General features: G+C 42.2%; 3 protein-coding genes across 3 annotated transcripts; 1 reads left to right on the top strand and 2 right to left on the bottom strand.

Annotated features, from left to right (window-relative positions):
• The first annotated feature begins 1,384 nt into the window (after positions 1–1,384).
• LOC117847430 (uncharacterized) lies at positions 1,385–3,568 on the top strand. The gene is made up of 2 exons (XM_034728641.2): positions 1,385–3,257; positions 3,365–3,568. Exon 1 carries the CDS (start codon positions 1,637–1,639, stop codon positions 2,960–2,962), a length of 1,326 nt encoding a protein of 441 aa, XP_034584532.1. The 5' UTR covers positions 1,385–1,636; the 3' UTR covers positions 2,963–3,257; positions 3,365–3,568.
• Positions 3,569–5,826: 2,258 nt separating this feature from the next.
• On the bottom strand, positions 5,827–8,755 carry LOC117847157 (rhomboid-like protein 11, chloroplastic). The gene is made up of 7 exons (XM_034728322.2): positions 8,514–8,755; positions 8,290–8,408; positions 7,533–7,618; positions 7,316–7,356; positions 7,064–7,230; positions 6,895–6,957; positions 5,827–6,137 (listed from the first exon to the last, which is right to left on the bottom strand). Exons 1-7 carry the CDS (start codon positions 8,674–8,676, stop codon positions 5,967–5,969), a joined length of 810 nt encoding a protein of 269 aa, XP_034584213.1. The 5' UTR covers positions 8,677–8,755; the 3' UTR covers positions 5,827–5,966.
• Positions 8,756–9,922: 1,167 nt separating this feature from the next.
• On the bottom strand, positions 9,923–15,427 carry LOC117850318 (uncharacterized). The gene is made up of 6 exons (XM_034732145.2): positions 15,088–15,427; positions 12,512–12,639; positions 12,279–12,382; positions 11,138–11,225; positions 10,643–10,704; positions 9,923–10,313 (listed from the first exon to the last, which is right to left on the bottom strand). Exons 1-6 carry the CDS (start codon positions 15,198–15,200, stop codon positions 10,161–10,163), a joined length of 648 nt encoding a protein of 215 aa, XP_034588036.1. The 5' UTR covers positions 15,201–15,427; the 3' UTR covers positions 9,923–10,160.
• Positions 15,428–16,418: the final 991 nt, after the last annotated feature.

Here is a 16,418-nt window from a genome sequence, read left to right on the forward strand (position 1 = left end):
GATCGACGTGGCGGCGCGGTGAGCTTCGCACCGGCGCGGTGAGCAGGAAACGGCTGGCGCGCGGGAAATGAGCGTGCGAGGGGCGATTGGGGTAGTGCTGGCTCGTGCAAATATGCGGGGGAACGGAGGTTGGATTCAGGTTACCGTATTTTTTGAGCAATGATGGGGGAGCTGTTGGAGCGTGGAATTTTTTTTCTCTCCCTAAATTTGGTTTTCTGGTTGTTTTAAGGAGGCTCTTGGATTGCTCTTAGTGCATTTGACATGAATGGGCAATGCAAAATCTCCTGTCTTTGCGAGTTATGTCAGCATCTCCTTTTTTTTAGAGACACCTTATCTTTTAATATAAAATCGACCTGATCTATACTTGGGGGATTTTCCTCATAGTTCTTGGTCAAAGAAAATACCATTTTCTCAAGGGAGCGCATATGAAATATCTGCACATTTTAGGATCCCAGCTAGCGCTTGTCTTTTAAGCCATCCAAAATTGAGATCTGCGACTCAGATTTGATCTAACCTTGTATTAATAAAAATATCTATTGTTATTGTTATACATTATTGTAGAGGTGGTTAATTTAGATATGGATTTATGGCAATTACTTTAATTTATTTGTCATAATTGTGGATGTGGATAATTTTTTAAAAATAAATCCAACAGCTATGTTATAAATAGGTGTTATTTTGGGGTTTCGAGGATTTATCTTCGTTTTGTTGTGTGTTCCATGAGGATTAACATGGATGCGTTAAAATGACTCTCTAATTCGTAAGACTGAACTTAAGGAGGAGATTTTGGATCCATATCACTGCCCGTAGAATTTAGTACAAACTTAAATAAAATCCTAAACATTTTAGACTAATACTTCTCTTGAATATATCCTGATCATGGTATGTATGTGTCTTAATCATAATGATTAATATGTTGAGATATATATCTGGATGCTAGTTGTTCCATCTCACATTTGGTGGGTCCTTCCACTAGCAGTGGCCATGCGAGTAAACCAAATTTTGCTCGGCGAAGTATGGAGGCTTGTACTTGGTCGCTTCTTTGCCCGGTGGCTGATTTCCCCTCTTTTTTTCTTGAAAGAATGTATCGATTATGCTTTACAAATTGTAACGCGCGCGTGTCAGAAAAGAAATCTGGTTTTCGTGCCGAGACATGCATCTTGTCGAACATCTCGACGCACTATCTACAATCGTAGCGGTCGCACAGTGCCTACGCATGTCTCAAATTCACCACACCCCACGACTTGAATTTGCACAAAAATCGCGCAAAGAACCTGAATATGTGTTGAGTTTATTCTGACTTTCACCGATCTGGGGTCCGGAGATGGGGAATAAGAAGAAGGGGACGCCATGGGAGTTAAGACCTTGAAAGCGAGGCGTTGGAGCAGAGCAGCCACAAGATGAACGACAGCCTCCCGAGAGCTACCCGCGACCAACAGACAAGGGGCAGCCAGGGGGAATTTTCTCGCGCCGGACCCATGGCAATCAAGCCGCGAAAATGGCGTCCGCGAGAGCTCCCTCCACCAGACCGTCTCCCCGCGGCGGTGGCCGCACGTTCTGAGCGCGAGATATAGCTACCGCCGATCCGTGCTCTGTCTCTGGGCAGACGCAGCAGTGCCAGCGGGCGGGGTCGAGCATGGGCGACGGACGCAGAGCGCCGGCGGCCGTCAAGCCGCATCACGGTGACGCCGACGACGACCCCGACGAGCTCGGGGTCTTCTCCGCCGAGCGCTACTTCTACGGGGACGACGCGCTGTGGTGCGGGCGCTCGTCGTCGTCGCTGTCGTCCGCGTTCAGGACGGGGACCGGGACGATCGAGCACGACCGGTCCGTCCCCACGCCCACGGCGGCCACCAGCTCGTCGGAGGCCAGCTGGAACAGCCGCTCCGCGCTGCTGCCCAACGAGCCGCCGCCGGCTGACAAGTTGCGCGCTATCGCCAGCGGCGCCGCCGGCGCTCTGGCCGTCGAAGCGGAGCCGCCTTCCGGGGCGGAGAGTGAGCGCACCGGCCGCAGGCGCGCTTCGTCGACGTCGTCTAATAACCTGCGGCGGTGGCTTCTTGGCGTGGCCGGGTGCGCTTGTGCCGGGGGTGATGGCGACGGCGAGGAGTCGGTGAGTGCCGACGAAATGGAAGCCAGCGGCGACGTTCTCGGTGCTTGTGGCGAGAAATGTAACAGCGATGCGCGAAGGCTGTCTCCAAGAACAGAGTTGATCCTGGAGCCCGCGTTCGAGGAGGCCGCCGCGGTGACGGTGAGGCCTGGCAGCGGCAGATGGCTCCTCGACGGCTACAGGGTCCTCCCCGGAAGGGATGCGTTCTCTCCCATTGAGATCGCAGGGCACGGTCACCGCCGGTCCGCCAACTTGGTTGAGATGTCCACGCCGGCGGTCTTGCATCCCGCAGCGACAGGCCCCTCCTACGAGCGGCGGCGCGTCAAATCTTGGGAAAAGTTCATGCCGTTGGGCCCTGCGACGCAACAAAACTCCGCCTTCACAATCGTCGCCGGGAATGCTCCGCGCACGGCCGCCGGCGGCGGCGGAGGGAGCCTTGGCTCCGAGGACGACAGCGCGGCCCCGAGCGAGCTCGGGTGCGCGTACCCGCCGAGCGAGGCGAGCGTCGTCTGGAGCGTGGTCACCGCGGACGGCGCGGCGTCTGGCAACTTCTCCAGCGCGGCGTCGGGGTACTACTACCACTACTTCAGCTGCGGCGAGGACGGTGGCTCGTTGCGGCACGCCGCCGCGGCGAAGAGTGACCGGAGGAGGAAGAGCGGGATCGCCACCACCACCACCAGCCTGCTGGCGTGCATGAGCGACAAGGCGGTCAACGCCGTCGGGCCCGCTCAGTCCGTTCACCGGCCGGAGGTCGAGCCGGCGGTTGCCGCCGCGAGGCTGGGAGCTCGTGGCGGCAGCCGGAACGGCCATGGTGGAGGGTACAACGACGTGATCCGCCGCCGGGTAGGTAGGTAGGTGTTGGGCATATTTGAGCTGTGATCTGTGGACAGGGCTGCCTGCAAGGACTAGCTGTTGTTTGATTTTAGCTAAATTTTCAAGGTTTTTTCCTGTGATCGAGGAGAATCGAGAAGAGAACACTTTTGTGTTCGACGTATACTCTTTTTTGGGTTTTTTTTTTGTTGGTAGATGATGGTGGTGTGTCTTGAAAACTGTCGGCGACTTGTACATTGGACAACCACACACATGATAGTTATGAAAAGAACTGCTTGCAAGTGGTCAAGGGGGAGCTTATCACAATACTACAGCCAAGGTCATACTTCAACATCTATCAAATTTGGTTCCTGAAAACCGTATGTGATAAACTCATCACAAATAGTTATTCCTTTTGAACTCATGAACTGTCTGTGTTACTGGCAGGGGTGGAGACAGGAAAATATTCTTGATGGGGGCTCAAATGGTGTGAAGAAAACAGAGGAGAGGGCACTTGTGTTCGAGATAATCTGTAGGATTTGATGATGTGTGAGTTTTCAGTACTGTCGCTATCTGTACATTCGACTAGAGAACTGCTTCCAAGAGTTGAAAACGGAGCTTATCTAGAAATTTAGAACTAAGCCTTAACAATTTCTTCTCATCCATTATTCTCAGGTAGGCCCTGAAATGGATACTGTCATACTCAAGTGCAAAATTGCAAAACTTCCACCAAAAAAGACAAGCACATTCTTGATCGCACTGGGTTTGTGCGCAGGGATCTGATAGAAGTCTATTACATAATTAAACAAAGGTTTAACGGTGCCATTGCGTTCATTCTCAATGGCTAAAAGTTTCTATGGTAATCGTTGGAGGAAAAGAAGAAAAACATCTAAACAATACTGCCATCGCATGGCAAATAATGAATCCATCATAGGTGTATATTGTCTATGAGACAGGGTTCGGTTTTTAACACGGGTAATTATCCAGTGCAAACCCACCCTCCAGTGCAATCGTGGAAAACACACTACAGACCGTCAGTTCTAAGATGTACGGTCCGGATGAGCCTCTCCCAAGACCCGCATCAAAATTTACATCTAACCCCCCGCAGCTACATGGAATATTTCGCATGTAACAACCAATCTGTTCTAGTGTGAAAAGAGACATTTCTAACTCGGTTCAGTAAATTGACTAGAACTGGTTGAGCAGGAGGACTGAATTTTGAAATTGGAGAGTCCTGCACCAGCCTTGATGCAAAACGGACACGCTTGGGGGTTGAACGTTGGACCCATTTGTTAGCAGCTTGACGATCACGTCGCTGTTTCTTTTTAGACTGAACATAAATAGTTAGTCTTGAAGTGAATTATAAATTCCGTTTCCCTTCCTTCTCTGCTTTTTTGTTGTAAAAAAAAAGAGCACTGACAGAAGGAACCGATGAGCATTCCATCGATACAAATATTGGATGTGGAGGAACATGCATGTGGAGGACATACGGACAACAGCCTCAGCTCTCTGATGATCCGCCTCTCCGGTCGTCTGCGTCGCCGCCGCAGGCCTCCAGCGAACGCCGAGCCAAGATTGGCTTCTATATATATAAAAAAAGAGTAGTCTTCAGGATCTGATGATATTCCGACCCACGTTAATTTAGAAATTGAAGCTCGTTTAGTACTTCCTCCATTCCAATTTCAAATTATAGGTTATTTTAGCTTTTTTATATTCATATATATTATTATGCATCTAGATATAGTGTATGTATAGGTGCATAATAATATCTATAAACCTAGAAAAGTCAAAATAACCTACAATTTGGAACGGAGGGAATACTACAAAAGAACTAATGGGCGTAGACATTTCTGCTTCTTTTTTTTGTTTGGTTCATTGCCAACTGAATGGATCCTATAAAAAAAATGATGCTGTTGAATAATGTATGCTTGCATTTTGTTATTAATGCTTGGTAAAAATTAGTATGGTTGTTTCTTCTTATTGGGCGTGTGGTTCTTTAGAACCTCCTAAAATTTCTATCACATCGAATGTTTAGATACTACTAGAAGTATTAAACATAGACTAATTACAAAACCAATTGCACAGATGGAGACTAATTTGCGAGACGAATATATTAAGCCTAATTAGTTCATGATTTGATAATGTGATGCTACAGTAAACATGTGCTAATGATGGATTAATTAGGCATAATAGATTCATCTTGTGAATTAGTCTCCGTATGTGTAATTAGTTTTATAATTAGCTCATATTTAGTCCTCCTAATTAGCCTCCAAATATTCGATGTGACATGAATGTTAGTCCAAACTAAAGATCCAAACATCCCTTTAATATATTGATAAACACCCCTTTAATATATTGATAAGCAGCTCTCCTCCGTGTTCGAGAAAAAAAATTAGTATGGTTGTTCTTTCTCTGCTACTGGAGTTAACATAATAACAGAGTGACAATTGCTAACAAAAACGTTCACACACACAAGGCCACAATGGTCAATCGAGGAAGCTACGAGACAGGGTAACATGTTGGAATGGCAAATGCCAAAGCTTCCACAGGAATTCTAGTTGTCAAGAAGCTGTCATTTACTACCAACTTGACATGGTAAATTTTGCATTTCTTTTGTCATTTCTAGCCACATTGGTCTTGTATACTTAACAACCGTAGTGCGATAACATTTTGTTCACACGATTGTTGTGTCACCGTGTTCTACAAACATGGTTCTTTTCGGACTTGAATGTTATCAGCCACCGCTTGAGATTCCTTAATACTATTCCTGAGTTCTTATTCTGATGTCGTTAGTGGTAACTATCAATCTTTGATTCTTGCAAAAAAGGAAAATGTGAAGGAAAAACATTTGACATGTCAGATAAACAGATGCTTGCATTCATCCAGAGATGAACTTTTACACGCTAGCATTGACCTTCCAGATGATCTTTCATTTAAAACAGAAATGTCATAACTGAACTTTTGGAACAATGTTATCATATATAATGAAATAGTAATGAATGATAATACTATGTCAGGATGACCATGTCGTTGATAAATTATTTTTTCCCTATTTATTGCTCTCTTTTGTTGTCTTGGGGCTATCACCATTTGATGAAAAGGCGATTCTGCTAACCAGGAACACCAATGCTGCACCTATCAAAGCACCTGAAACATGAGCTATGTTGTTTACTTGAAATGATTGGCCTGTGATTGTTGTTGCTCGTGCTGCTTCCATGACCTATCAGGTAAAGGAACACTGATCAAGATCATAGGAACTTCGGAAGTTCAGAATAGAGTTCTTGTTTGGTACTGACAGAGCTGAACTTCGAACATTATGAAAATAGTCAGTCGCAATACTTGCTAATGCATAAAACAGAGCAATTCATCCACTAGACTGTAACATACATATGTTAGGGGTCAGGTTATTGTCATGCCTTAAGAAGAGATTACACTAAGCATTTTAGAAGAGTTAGTACACACTTTAGTGTAATTGAACGACTAACAGATGCTGTGCTTCAAATCGTCACATGGATTAACCTAGTGATTCCAGTACCTCAGAGCATTGTGAGGATGTGCAACTAACCAGGGGTGTAGGTGTACCTTGTGCGGTGTTCCCGATTCAAACACAATAAATGAAAAGACCCATCAGTCAACATTATATGCTCAAATATTTAACTAGTTTTCCCTGGGGATGGTGGCAGGGGTGCAAATTTGCCTGGTTCGTCATATGTACAATAATCTTGAACCTGGTTCTGAAACTGTAACAGACAACTGCCCTTGCTAGCACAGTTGTCCCTGCCATTCGTGCCCTCCAGTGTTAACATAACTAGGGGAAGCACTGGATATGCCACCAGTAGATCAATCTATTTGATTTTCCATGTAAAATAAGGTGGCAAGGAAAAAAAATCATCCATTTCGTTATAATTCTGCAAATGACATCCACTTCTACTTCGGATATTGTTAAGGAAAGCAACAAACTAGTGTGCTGAAGGTACCTTGTCAACAACAAATTGTCCCAGGATAAGCACCTCAAGAATCTTTCTCCAGTCCCATGACATCTGCCATGACAATAGAGGCAACATTTTAAAAGAGACAGATTGGCTGACTGGTTCCGGCTGGTTGTTAAGTAAAAAAAACTGAAATGGAAAAGATTGAATTAATCACCTTAACTAGAACACTAATGGTGAAAAGGCCAAAAACAGCACCAGATGCTCCAAGTGACACAGAGGATGTTGGAAGAACCAACCATGAAATCAAGTTTGCCCCAGCACCAGTCAAAATGTAAGACATCCACAAAGCAAAGTTACCTTCGTCCTCCTCAACAAGCTTTCCTGTATATTTAGATCAGCACTAGGCGTCCTTTAACTGAACTATAAGTATCAAGCAGAGCATTCATTTTTAGCAATCAACTCTCACCAAAGATATACACAAAGAACAGATTGCTTGAAAGATGATTCCTGTAGATAATCAAGAATGACTTAATGAGTAAACACACTCAAAAAGAAGTACATGAACAAAACTTAATTATATCTATTAGTCGCACTCAACTCTGTAGATTCATAGAACAGGATAAATGACCTACCAAGCGGTGAAAGGGAAAATAAATGAATCTGAAATATCAAGTCAAACTTACCAGTTGGCATGGCAAAATGTTGATGTCACGAATTGGTACCATGTAGGGCATGCATGATACAGGTACAGTGCTTTTATTTGCCGAATCTGAAATGCAAGGGGAACAGCAGTTGACAAGTAATATATAGTTCAGCACAGGAAGAAAAAATGTAATATATGCCTTTGTGCTTATAAGATATAAAGTGAGCAATTTCAATACATCTCTTATTACGTGAAAGAATGTGATTACATCTGTTCTTATTCATCCTTGCATTGATATAACCATAACCAGTCTAGAATCTACAACAATTTTATCAATGGAATCTTACAATTCTAAGGCATTTGAATAATATATGGGCTGTGCATAAGGTCCATAAAAAAATTCCGAACAATTATCAATAAGATGATGCTGATGTTAGGTATGTAGACGGGCAGCTCAAATGTTGCTATATTGCCAGAATATATTTTTTACAGATTGCCAGAATAATTTTTATTACTATTTATATACAAGATACATCATATTTATTTTTATGAGTCAGTAGACTGTGACTATGATTAGTGCCTTAGCTTGAACGCTGTAGAATTGTAAACTATATAGTAGTATAAACATATTAGTAGAAATTGATTACAGAGTGGTTCTGAAATACATGAAAATGAAATGTCCTGCTCACCAAGACCTCTCCCCATCCAGTTCTAAACACAAACACACCCAAAACATCGGCACCTTATGCAAGAGACGCATCACAGAGGCTTGAAATTCGAGATGTTCCTAACGGTACCTGGAACAAGTGGTCGGCCAAGTAGACGCCGAAATTGAGCAGCAAGATCCAGAAGATGCCATTGGCGCGCCTGCTCTGCGGTTGCTTATCCTTGGCAATCTCCAGCTCCGCCACCAAGCCTGATCACACAAACGGAGACCATTTCAACCAACCATACCCTCTGTTGGTAAAAATGCATCGCGCAAAATCGACGGGAGAGAAGCGGAGCAGCGCCGGCGGCTCACCTGAACGCTTCATCCCGCATCGGAGCAGGTCGCGCCGGGAGGCGGCAGAGAAGGAGACGCGGTGGTGACGGGAGAGCGAGGAGAACGCGGGGGTCGGGGAGGGGAGGGGCTTCGAGAAGGCTCTGGAAGGCGCTGGCAGGAGGAGCAGCAGCTGCTGCGCCATGGCTGGAGTTGCTTGTTGTGCCGGGTTTGGGGTAAGGGAGAAGAGGATTTATGAGCGCGAGGGCCCACTTTCAGAGAAAGGTATTGTTCCAGCCGTGTGATGCAGGTTAAGAATTCTCTTTTCAAGCAAGGTTAATTAAAAAATTCTCTATGTGATTTTCTACGGTAATAATGATATAACTCTGCAAAGCTTTGTACTCCCTCCGTTCCAAATTATAAGTCATTCCAACTTTCTTGGAGAGTCAAAAGATCTCAAGTTTGACCAAATTTATATAACAAAGTGCTAACATTCATGATATCAAATAGGTACCATTAGTTTCTTCATTAAATATATTTTCATAATATATCTATTCGATGCCATAAATTTTTGTGATTTTCTCTATAATTTTAGTCAAACATAAAAATGTTTGACTCTCCAAGAAAGTTGGAATGACTTATAATTTGGAACGGAGGGAGTACTTTTGAAGCAACCCGGGGCAATGGGAAATACTATCTTTGTTGGGGGAATGGAAAACCTGCCACACAAAAAGCTATTCAAATTGAATTCAACGGTCAAGATAAAAGTTTGTGCATATATTCATCAACATATGGTTTTATGCACTTGATATTATATCTTAGAAATAAATTCGCTCCCTTCGATCATAAATACTTCAAGATTTTGACAAGATTTAGTTAAATTTTTATTTTTCAGCTAAAATATTTAGTTTGGAACATGAAAATCATGGGTGTAGATTCAACTTGAAAGTACTTTCATATGTTATAAGGCATTATAATAACTAATATATTCAGTGTCCAAAGACTCATTTGTGACTTCAACCATGGAAGCAGCAACTGAAAAGGAAGTTCAATTATTTGAGATAAAATGAGTGGTACAATTGGCATATAACAGGAAAAAAAAACCGTCGTGTATGCAACTGTGAAGTAATGACTTGGTCCCCAAAGTGTTCTCCAAGCAAAGGATGGAATGTCTAAGCCAATGCTGTTATGTACTATTATCGTAGAAAAAGCAAACATAATCTTAGGGGATTAAACATGAGTTAATTAGGATATTCGGATGCTAATTAGAAGGATTAAACATGAGCTAATTACAAAACTAATTGCACATATGGAGTCTAATTCGCGAGATGAATCTATTAAGACTAATTAATCCATCATTAGCAAATGGTTACTGTAGCACCGCATTATCGAATCATGAACTAATTAAACTTAATAGCATCTGTGCCCCTTAGTTTCATTACCATTTCAGATTGATGAAAAACTGATCATTATATCACCACAGTTCAAGCATGCATTCTCGTTGTTTCACCAATCAAACAGGTCTACAGAGACCATAAGGACAACAGTCATATCATGTCATGGCCCACCCATGAGCCATCACATACAGCGGCCCGCAACCGAGCCGGAGACACCTGTCCTGTCTTCGACAGAGGCAGTTCAGTTCAGACTTCAGATAGCTCTCTTCAGCATGACACATTGTCGGTGTCCTCACATGAAGTCTTCTTCGAGCTCTTGCAGGGTCTTGCTGCCAGACGCGATTTGCTTGTTGGAAGTCATCTTCTCTTGGACCATCAGCCCCTTATAGCTCCTGATTTCAGCCTGCTTCTCCTTCTCAAGTCTCTCCATTTCTTCCCTACGTTTCTGAAACAGAATAAGAAAAACAAAATCCAGTCATTCTCAATGTCAAAGTCCAGCAATTATCAGGATTCCATTTAATAAGATACCCATCCAGTGACCAGTCTCCAACAACATTGCCAAGCAACAACAACAGCAACACCATTTAATTTACTGCAGCAGCAGCAGCAACAACAACAACATAGCCTTTCAGTCCCAAGCAAGTTGGGGTAGGCTAGAGTTGAAACCCAACAAGAACCACAAATCAGAGTTCGGGCATACCTTTGATTTAATAACACATAACTAGCACAAAAACAAAAGGAAACACTGCCTGGCATAGCATGGAATATGCTTACCTTGTCTCTAAGCTGTGCCTTTCTTTCTGCCTTTTCAGCAGCACTCACAGCCTCTCTTTCAGCTGCAGCAAATGACGTCATGATTATGGATTCAATATGCAAGGTTGAAACAAATACAGAATACTAAAGGAGAAAAGTAACGGAACTCTAGCTGTGGCAAACCAAAGAATCAAACCAAGGCGGTACTAAATCCATGTTTCGGTTAAAAAAAAACTAACAAATGCCAACCAGATAGGGAAACAGCACTGTTCTCAATATAATGGTAGGAATATCCATTTTAAGTTCTAGAAAGTTACTGTAATACCTCCTTTTGGACATCTAGGTACTTTTGTATAATTGTAAAGGTTCAGCCTTAAAAAAAAAACTGACGTTGAGTCTTTGGTAATTGCAGAACAAAAAAGGGGAGACATATAATCATGTTCTGTTTAAAGATACTAAGGTGCCATGTTGAATAAATATGAGCATAATCAATTCTTGCAAAGGAATGTGTTATACCCTTCAAGTCAGGCTTCCGCTCCACCTTTGTCTTGTTCAAGCGGTTCACAATCTCATTGATCCGCTTTTCTACTTTAATAGTCCGAACCTGCAAAAAGAGATTCATCAGTTTGAATCCATGTATCAAGAAACAACTTTACTGACAAATGATAAAAACCTAATATGTTGTTCATACAAAAAAATCTAGTTCAGTATAGAAAAAAATGATAACAGGAACTTATGATCAGTCCACTTTTGTAAGGCGTAATTTGATTGGAAAAAGTCAGATATAGTAAGTTTTGACTGAAATTTTATCAAATTATATACATAGAAAAATGTAGTATCAGTATTCCACAATTGAAAACGTACTGTAAGAGAAATAAAGGTCAAAATCTAGTTTAAAAACCCTTCACATGCAACACCCCTAAAAGCCCATATTGAGTCCAAAATGCTACCACCATATAAATTAAAACCTCATTCTAACTAAATTGTTTGTTCAGTGATAGATTGTCACATATCATTGTTACCTTCAGTGTTGATAATTATTATCTGTTAATGGTTTGTATTTTGTCACTGGTGTTAGTTGATTGTGATGTGTTCTCTCAGTTGAGGTAGCAGTACAAACACAGTACTGGGTTAGAGTGTTAGACATGACTTATTTGTTCTATGCAAGGCACAACTGAAATGGATATGGAACAACTATATAATGTTTGAAAGCTTATTGCACTTTGTAAAGAGAGGCTAAACATTACAGATATAACTCACAATAGTAAACATGCTATCAAAAGGAATTCCAAGCATTACCATACTAATTTTAGAAGAAATAGGGAACAAATACAAACAAAGATTTTAGTGCATTCAGAACTGATTAAAAGAATTAACTCTTCCCTATAGGCCATAAACTACATTTTGTGGTTCTATTCTAAACCTCTGATTGCACATGCAGTTACAATAAGGACATCTTTTTTTATACCATGTATGCAGATAAAGAAAACTAACTTTACAGTACGGAACCCTATCATGAATGTACCTTAAAAATATAATAGTTGGAATTTAGATTGCGTAAATTTTTTATTGTATAAGTTTTGTCAAGACATAAAAAAACCGTATGCACATAATCCTTCTGTAAAAATAGTGAATAAAAAAGATGATGAGCTCTCACCAATTTAGGGTTGTGAAAACCAACTTGACCCACATCCATTGAAGGGGTCTTCTTCAAATTGTACCATGGAGTATAAACTACATCAATGTTATTGACCTTATTACCTGTACGAAAAAAGAAGAAATCATCGCATGTTCAAGACTGCAGCTTGTACAATATTCAGCACCTTTGCAAGCGAAGGTGAAGCGCAGAATTTATGATATAATACTGATTCATAAAGTAGGTTGTCCAACCTTGAATGGAATTAGCTTTGACAAGTTGTGCACAGTCTTCCAGCAGACCTTCACTCATGTCATCCATTGTCTGACCTTTATTCAGTCTCACATATACATGTGCAGAGGACATCTTATCTACATGGAACCTGTGGTACCAAAACAAGTGTAAGGTGCAATGCATGACAAGATGATTATGAAAACTTAAATAAACTGTAATTATTCTAGGACTTAATGAGAAAAGCTAACAAAGAAATCAAGTATGCCCTGTTGTACGTACAAAAGGTGAATTACAGTATAAACCAAAACGAAATCATTTGTGGTTGTCCTCTATGAAACAGTACAAGCACATGAATGAAACAATTTCACACTCTGCTAACCACTAGGGAGAACTCCGTACTACTGAGTCTAAGTAGTAGTACACAACTACACAAATCAACGAATGAGATGGTTTTTGCCCGAACCACATTGGCAAGAACAATTACATCTTAACAGCAAAAGTATATAAAGTGATAAACACAGTGCTAAGTATGTAATCGGCTTTTCATGATTCTGAGACTTCAAAGCAGTTTAGCTTCATTCTCTAGATAGAAAGTGCGGCATACCGTGATAAACATTTTTTACTGAAAAGAAAAAATATAGACCACGGTCTGCAAGATCCCCAACAGGTCAACCTAATTATTCCATTGCACTGACTAAACAGTCTACAATAACAAGCTGAACAGAGTGTCTGCACAACTGTTATTACTCCCAACGAAAAATAAAGTATCTGCACAGAGTAGGCGCAACTTATACAGGAAGAATGCACAATTTCTTTCTATATACTAACAAACGCTTCCTCCACCTAAGCTAATCCTCCCTACTTACAGAAATATGTCAGTTACTAATAGGGTGTTTGGTTTGAGGAATGAGGTAGTCCATCATCTTCTCACTCCTCACTTTCTTGTTTGGTTTGTGGAATGGAATGAGTTGATCCATCACCACTTCATTCCTCACAGGCTAATAATTAGTACTAGTATGAGGAATGGGTCATTCCACCAAATTTGAGGAATGGACTCATGATGCACCACCTCATCCAGAATGGAGTGATTCTTCAAACCAAACACCCCCTAAAGGTACATATCAATTCTTCTTGAACCATAAACCATCAAATCGGATGCGCCAACGGTTAGTATAGCCAGTGCCGGCCCTGCAAGGGTGCACTGGGTGCGACGGCCTAGGGGCCACGGGAGGGAGGGGCCCAGGCCCAGGACCCGAGGTAGTATACAGCACCGGCGGGCCCTTTAGACTGTGCGATATTGCGACAGAGAACAGACTACAGAGAGACCCCGGTCGGACCTTTAGGCCCTTTACACCGTGCGACATAGAGAACAGACTAACAGAGGGTCAGAGTCAGAGGCTCTTTAGGCTTTAGCCTTTAGACCTACCGCCTACGGGACGTAGGGACTCGGGACGACGGGACAGTGACGCGTGCGCCGCCGACCGAATGCGAATCGCCGCCGTGCGACTGCCGACTGGAGAGTTTGCGTCACCGTGCGCGTGCGGCACTGCGGCTCCCGGGGTTGTCCCGCGTCGGCGCCTTGGCGGCTCGGCGTGTCCGCTTCCGAGTTCCGCTTCGTCGTCGAATCGTCATCTCGTCGACTCGGACTCACGGCACCGCGCACGGCAAGGCAGCGATTAGGTCCTAGGTATTTTTTTCCTTGATCGTTTTTTAATCTAAATTAATTACTTCGGACTTCTAGTTATCGGTACTCATATAGTCGTGTTTTTCTTCTAATTTAGGTGTTAGAATCTTAGAATGTTACCTAAGAAACAATTGTGGGGGGCTTAGAAAAGAAAACGGAAAAGAGTAGAAGATCAATTTATTGAATCTCAAAAAGGTGTTATACATAAGTTTTTTTCAGCTTCAAGCAGTGTTGTGCCTGATGATAATCTTGTGGATGCACTTGATATTGAAGAACAAGGGCAGCAACAAGTTAATAATAATTTAAGTGAACAAGTTGATGACATTGATGATGCTACAGAGAATGAAAATTTACAGCCTTCCTCTCAACCTGAAAATTCAATTGATGATGTGCAAGAAGCTTCTATTCACGATGTCTTTAATCCTAGAACTTGGGGAAATCTTGTAGAGATATATTGATTGAAAAGGGGCCGGTGAGAGAATTGAGTCTTGAGTTCCCTGCAGATGCTCTTAGTAGACGTTTTTCGTATGCTTACTACTCCAGAAAGTTAAGCAATGGTGAGTTTTTTCATATTAGTTTTAGTCTACATTGTTCCTCGATAATTATCAAACATGTTAAATTAAAAATATATCACTAGATTTGTTTTCGCTTTGCAAGAAAAATTAGCGCTTATATATATACTATAAGATTTATATATAGTTTAGAGGGGCCCTCGCGACGGGTTCGCCAGAGGGCCCTCAAAAACTTAGGACCGGCACTGAGTATAGCCTGTAGCTTCCACGAAACCTCGAATTACCACAACCCACACGAGCTTCCCATCCGCTATTTTTCGTCCAGTAAAGCATGGAGGCGCACAGAGCTAATCCCAAAAATCTGCGAAGCAGAAGGAAATAGGAGAGGGATGGTGGTTACCAGATGTCCTCGGGGAATCCGTACTTGATAAGGTCCTCGTTCTCGTACTTGTCGAGGCCCATGAAGATGGTGTAGTCGCCGGCCTCGGGCCGCGCCTTGAAGTAGAACACCATCCCGACTACTCAAGCCGGCCGCCCGAACGGATCGAGGAGGGGAGAGGGTCCCCCGGGGTCCGGGCGGCGGAACCGGGCCGATCTCGGGGCGGGAACCGGCCGGGGCTCCGGAGGCGGCGAGGAGGGATTGCGGCGAGGAGAGCTGGGGAATCGGAGAGGGATTCTTATCTAGGGTTCCGTGCGCGTGGAAACGAAGCAGAGCAAGCGATGGGGCTTTTTCTTATTCTGTTTTTATTTATTTTGAAGCTTTTGACTTCCTGCGGTGTCGTATACGCGTAGCATGCATCTGTCAGTCCCAAACGGACAAAGGTTTGCGGCCTTCGTCACGTTGTCAGTCATATGTCACTGCGTAGCCTTTCCGGAATAAATGATATGCTAACACAAAATATTTATAAATATATTAAAAGTATAATTTATAAAAAAATATTTTTCAGAAAAATCTACCCAAAGCAATTTAACCATCATCAATATTCATAACCAAATCTTAAAATGGTTGATTGAATGAAGACAACAAAAAGCGTTACTTGTCTGTGATGGGAGAAAAGCATATACGGCTCAAAAACTGAGTACCTTGCAGTATTTTGACGTAGTTCAAATTCTTTGCAACTCAAAATCTTTATTTTCATACTTAAAATAGCTAAAGACGTATTACTTTGAAATCTAAATTAGTATAGCTAAATGAGTTCCTGGCGGACCCAATGACATAATGGAAACAAAAGTTCATTTCTGTATTTTTTAAAAAAACTTTGAAATCTAAATTAGTTCAGATATAAGTGAGCTTTGGGTCGCTCGGATAACCAAGAGAAAACAAAATTTCATTTTATCTTTCCTTACTTTGAAATCTATAAATTAGTTTAAATAAATAAGTTTGTGTTGGCCTAATGACTCACAAAAACGAAAGTTCATTTCTCTCTCTCTCTTATTTGAAAACTGAATCATTTAATTAAATCAGTTTTGGGTCAAACTAATGACTCTGAAAAACAGAAGCCAGCTTCTATCTTTTTTTCTACTTTAAAATCTGAATTGGTTTAGTTAAATGAGTTTTGGCTAGTAACATGACCCACTTGTCATAGACTGAATTTTTTGCCAAATTTTATCTAAAGTTAAATAGTAAAAAAATTGGCATAAAACTATAGCTAGAGTGATAGACTAACCGCGCCTAGAATTTGTGGCAAACTTGCAACCACCCTGGAACTCACATGAAGCGTCAGCTTTGGT

Source organism: Setaria viridis, chromosome 3 (assembly GCF_005286985.2).
Source record: "Setaria viridis chromosome 3, Setaria_viridis_v4.0, whole genome shotgun sequence".
Taxonomy (NCBI): domain Eukaryota; kingdom Viridiplantae; phylum Streptophyta; class Magnoliopsida; order Poales; family Poaceae; genus Setaria; species Setaria viridis.

Coding starts and splice junctions, on each gene's coding strand:
- LOC117847430 (XM_034728641.2), top strand. CDS start 1,637: ATGGGCGACGGACGCAGAGCGCCGGCGGCCGTCAAGCCGCATCACGGT.
- LOC117850318 (XM_034732145.2), bottom strand. CDS start 15,200: ATGGTGTTCTACTTCAAGGCGCGGCCCGAGGCCGGCGACTACACCATC. Junction 12,640..15,087: donor GGATTCCCCGAGGACATCTG/GTAACCACCATC, acceptor TTGGTACCACAG/GTTCCATGTAGATAAGATGT. Junction 10,705..11,137: donor GCGGAAGCCTGACTTGAAGG/GTATAACACATT, acceptor CATTTGCTGCAG/CTGAAAGAGAGGCTGTGAGT.
- LOC117847157 (XM_034728322.2), bottom strand. CDS start 8,676: ATGGCGCAGCAGCTGCTGCTCCTCCTGCCAGCGCCTTCCAGAGCCTTC. Junction 8,409..8,513: donor ATGCGGGATGAAGCGTTCAG/GTGAGCCGCCGG, acceptor TTGTGTGATCAG/GCTTGGTGGCGGAGCTGGAG. Junction 6,138..6,894: donor GACAATTTGTTGTTGACAAG/GTACCTTCAGCA, acceptor TTTACCTGATAG/GTCATGGAAGCAGCACGAGC.